Raw genomic sequence first — 5,231 nt, 5'->3', positions numbered from 1 at the left:
TCTTTCCCTTCCTCCCTCCCTCCTTCCCTTTTTCTCCTCAAGCACATTCACATAATTAAAAAAATGAGCAAATGTTTTATTGAAATTGTTTCCAAAGTCCCCCTTTTTCATATATGGACTTCAGTTCCTTATGCATTATCATCACACAAATTTTTTCCATGGTGTCTCAGAAAATTACTATATTGCTACAAATGTTAACAAATTTTTTTAAAAAATACATTTTAAATAATCATTATGAGCAATTATCACAATTAACATTAATTGAAAATTATTTATGTGTCAAGTAGTTAGTTGTGTTTTAACAGCTGTGAGTAATCAATTTTTATTTTAATTCACCCAAATGAAATACTCCTGAGACCCTTAAACTGTTCTGGCAACAGGCTACACTACTAGGGAAACATAATACCTTTCATTAGACCCAATGATAGAGTAAGAAAAAACAGATAAGCTTTCAAACACAAAAATGTATTTTACTTTATACCACAAGACCACCACCACAGATTCAACACTGCTAATGCTAATGTCATTGACATATTCTTTTTCTGACCCACAGATTTACTCCTGAGCAGTAAGGATATACACTACACACCTCACACAGATTTGTAAATAGTGTTTCACCAAGAAACTGAGAACTCTGAGGCAACTCCAGCCTCATAATTACACATATTTCATGTACCTATCTCAGTGTGGGGCAGTATGGTTCTGAAATGCTTTTCTCTACTGTTTTTTGTTTTGTTTTTCAAATCTTCAAACACACTCTATGAAAATTTTACAAGCACTTCATAGCTGCTGTTTAGGTTAGAACAAAGGAGAAGCATCTGCAACCCTTCCATATCCCTTCACAAGATTATGGCCATGTTATTGAGGTTATTGGGAAGGTTTCCTGAGTTTCCCTCCAGCTGCCATTTCCTTTTCAACCCACTCTTGCCATGCTAGCCCATAAGGGGGTCAGCTATCACGGAGACAAAGGAGGAGGTGATGCATTCTGCCAGGCCCTACTGCCTTGCTTGTGTGCCATGTCCTTTAAAAGATTCCAATTCATTTTTCTGAATTCCACTGCTTTCCTGCTAGAGTTTAAGCAACCACAGAGTAACTCATTACTACTGCACCTTGTTAAACTTTGGGTTTGAGAGCCACAGAAAATTGAGAAAGTAGGGACAGAAAAAAAACTAGGCAGAAACTGCCATTTCTTTTATTTATTTATTCAATTCCTAAAGACCTGTGCTCCCAAAAAGATAACTCTGTTTAAATCATGCCAGTCAACTCAGAGAAGGTGCTATCTCAGAGTCACAGGCTTTTTAATCATAGGCTTTTATCTATATCTTTTTTTATACTAAGTGGTGGAGTCCTACAGTTCATTATTAATCAGCATTTACAAAATTCCATGCTTAGTTGGCATTTAGAGTGTAGTGAAAATGCATGCATCAGAAGAGCTAATTTTAGCTAATAAGTAATTAAAATGAAGAGACCTAGAGGTATTAAAAGGATGCTGACCTTGAGTCCCATTATGTTAGCAAAGAGCGGGCAAATAAGCTAGGCTGAAGTGTGACATAATGAGAATATATTCAATAGTTTCGGGGGAATGTATCACTGTACTTGTGTAGAGTTAATTAAAAACATAGGCACAGGTTAGTGATGGGGTTATCCTTTCTATGCAGTTTTTCCAATTCTGCATTTAGCTGCATATGAAATGTATTTACTATTTCATGGATTTTTGGGATTTTGGGATTTTTCATGTGTTTTATAACAGAGAGTTAAGTAAGAGAAATCAATCCAGATCTACTGAAAGAAAGAGTTTTTTGGACCAAATTCTAAGGCCTGAATACAGCCCTTATTGTGCTGAATATTGACTTCAGTGGAGATGTTGCTGTGAGCCTTAGCAAAATTAGATTTTTCCCTGTATATATATTTCAACTACATTAATGTAAATTACTTTTTGGGGTGTTTTTTTTACCAGGTAGGTTGATTTTAGTTTTGATTGCACAGAGACAAAGCTTTGTACTGAAACAAAGCAAATGTTATGCATTGTTTCAGGATTAGACTTACTGCACACACATATGATCAGATTTCAAGTTTAAAAAATAAACTATAAAAATAAATATAATTTTAAGCAATTGCCTATTGTTCTAACACTTCAGAAATTTGATGCTCAGATGTACTGAATTTTATCCCAGGGTATGTTTATAAATGTGAAACTACTAGCACTCAGTTAAACAGCAATGACTGATTTTCAGTGACTCTACTGTAAAGCTGCTCTCAAACTGACTCATCCTTGCCAAATTCCTCTGTTGCTTCCCCATAGCCTAGTTTTCCTCTGTATTTTCAATTTTCAGCAAAATTTTTGTTAATCACATCCTCTGCTCGAAACAAATGCTCAAGGGCAAATCAAAAAGATTTGTTGCTGCTAAACAACCCTCATAGTCACCAGAAAAGAAGAGACTTCTAAGATGCCTGAGTCACTCAAAATGGTTAAGCTGCTGCTTTTTGTGCTGACTAGTAAGAATACCAAGCTGTACAGAACACCTTATACCACCCTCAATTACTGCAATTTTCCTATGAACTTTTGCTGTTTCAAGTACTGTGCCATATAATCCCTTGGATACATTTTGCAAACTTCATCTTAAAATACGATAGCTTTCTTCGTTCTACAGACTGTTGCTGATCCAGGCTGATCTAGTGATTCAATTTTCCAGCATATTTGTCTCCTGCTTATATCCAGTTATTCCTATCTGTCAGCCTGAATACTCTTGAAATATCCTTCTCTGGGTTTTATTTTCCCAAGGTTTACCCTGGAAAATATTCCCTGTCAGCTTCATTTCACAAGGTTCATTTCTCTGAAACACTCCTGTAGTCTTCCTCCAAGGCATTCCTCCTGTCCATTTATTTTATGGTATTTTGGGGTTCGACAGATTCTATCCTATGTCAAAACCTCTAGGAAGCAAGATTTCTCCACCATTAAGTGCTTTTCTAGTTTTTAATGATCTCACCACAGTCTCTTCTAGAAAACACTGTTTCTAATAAACTGCTACCCAAGCACAGTTTTTCAGGTTATTGCAGTCCTAATCACCTTTCACCTAAAAATTTGGCTGCACATTTTTAAAATGCATGTCGGTTGAACTGTAGTGACCTGAGAATAAGTATTATGCAACTTGTCATTTAAAAGTCACTTCACCAAAAGCATCACAGCTGATGATCTGAGAATCTTACAGCTGTTTTGCAGACTGGTACACTGGTGAAGCCTGATGGGCACAGCCCACACCAGCATGCAAATATGACATGAGTAACTATGCTTATGGTACCAAGCTGGTTATGTTGACAACTTTCTTCTAAGCAGGAAGCATTCCAAGTTACTTCTGTTCCTGCTTTGATGTGCTATGCCCACAGCATACCTTGGTTACATGTGTGTTGCATTTTCAGGTCAAAATTTTTCAGATCAAAATCTCTACATATTTCTTTTTAACTAAAAATGAATATTTTTAAGCAGGATGGGAAAATCCATTTTGTATGATTACTGCATTTGATGGCAATTATTCAAGCAAAACAGTACTGTAAAAATAACTCCTAATAATCTGAGTTCAAAATACTTCACAATATGCCCATTATTGTCCAGAGGAGTATTTTATAAAGATTTCAGAATGTCTTCAACCAAGGTGATTCCATAAATAATGCTTGCACAGTGGTTTCTAAAGTGTCTTGTGTCTCCTTTGTGACGTAAACTGGTTGTTATGGAGATGGTAAAATATCAACCATTGTTTGTGAGACTGTGCAAGATCAATTTTTAATACATTACAACAGCTCCTTTTCTCTGTTCAGTCATAATCAGCCTTCCTTAGAAACAAAAACAGATGTATAAAAAGTACAAAATGTTCTAAAACAAATGCTTGCATGATACTTTTAACTGTTTGACATACAGATATAGATACACCTGTGTGCATCTGTAACAGATGCAAATTCCATCCCAAATTCCCCGAAATTCAAATAAGTCTACTGGCCTTCAACAGAAATCAGGCTACTCCTGTTATTAAGGTTTAACAACTTACAAATAAATAGACCACTCCTTTTCATTCTCAAGTTTTTACATTTCATTATTATATTTTTGTTTCTTTTTTTTATTTCTTAAAGTGGGGAGGGCAAAGATTAGTATCTTTCACCCCAAATTTAAGGGAAGTACCTAAGGGACTTCTGTTCAATAATGTGCCAAAACTTGCTAGAGCTTTGTGAAATAGAAGGAAAAGGGGTATGTCTGGGGACTAGTATGCAAAAAAATTGGTCTAAGACACTTGGCTAGGCTGCCTGTAGTTTATTTTTCTCCATTTTTTATCTATGTCAGTCACGTGTCTAAGTGTGCAGTGTGTGTCCCCACTCTATGATTAAGGGTAAAGAACACACAGCTGAGGAAAAGTTTTGCAGAGTCCCATAGCAAGACAAGAATGTGGGAATCTCTCCTACCACTTTGTAAGACACATAGATAAGCACACCAAAACATATAGTGTCTGACTGGAAATTCATACAGTTTTCAGGGACATCCCCAGTTATTTGCAGATTATCTGCACTTTTATGAAAATAATGAACATTAGAAATCCATTTTGTATATTCTAATAGCACATTAATTTTACTGACAGGGGTCTAAATGTAAAGTAGTAACACAGCAATAATGAAGGGAAGAAAATACAGCCTTTTCTCCTACCATGTGGAATTAGCAACAAAGTGTGCACTACAATAAATGGAGAGAACCCAGACAGGAACATTTGCCTACCTCAGGTGCCATCCAAAAGGGTGTCCCCACTGAGGTGTTTCTACGTAGCCGTGTGCTGGTGAGCTGGGCTGAAACACCTGTAATGAAACAGATGTAAAATCTTGGCTTCAAATTAATTCTTCCATTTCAAGTCAGTTTTTTCATGTATCTAGAAAACAAACTCCAAACCTAGAAGTACAGCTACAGAACACCTGGTCAAAGTAGGTGCAGCATTTGTTCAGAATTCTTTGTTTGATTAACTTAAGCTTGCTGTTTTCTCTCACAGTTGCTGCCAGATTTTTTTGTGAATGACACTGAGTTTGAAACATTATCATTCAAACTCAGTAATTCAATTGGCACCTATCACAGATTTCTTTCTGCTGCTTTCATTAATATAAACAGGAACTATTTGAATTACAACTTTAAATCCTCTGTTTCTGAAATTTACTTCCTGAATATCGATGGAAGGAAAATACTTCATTAGAGTATTTGCAGA

The 5,231-nt window shown here is 36.0% G+C and overlaps 1 protein-coding gene across 1 annotated transcript in view; it reads right to left on the bottom strand.

Annotated features, from left to right (window-relative positions):
* The window catches only part of MYO3B (myosin IIIB), a 101,493-nt gene that overhangs the window by 87,198 nt on the left and 9,064 nt on the right, over positions 1–5,231 (bottom strand). Inside the window, exon 6 of the mRNA XM_009996303.1 lies at positions 4,757–4,833. Within this exon, the coding sequence (XP_009994605.1) occupies positions 4,757–4,833 (77 nt within the window). The remainder of the gene's footprint in view (positions 1–4,756; positions 4,834–5,231) is intronic.

Source organism: Chaetura pelagica, unplaced genomic scaffold, assembly GCF_000747805.2.
Source record: "Chaetura pelagica isolate M959 unplaced genomic scaffold, ChaPel_1.0 scaffold3, whole genome shotgun sequence".
Lineage (NCBI taxonomy): Eukaryota > Metazoa > Chordata > Aves > Apodiformes > Apodidae > Chaetura > Chaetura pelagica.
The sequence above is the reverse complement of the archived record's forward strand: the minus strand, read 5'-3'. Positions and strand labels throughout refer to the sequence as shown.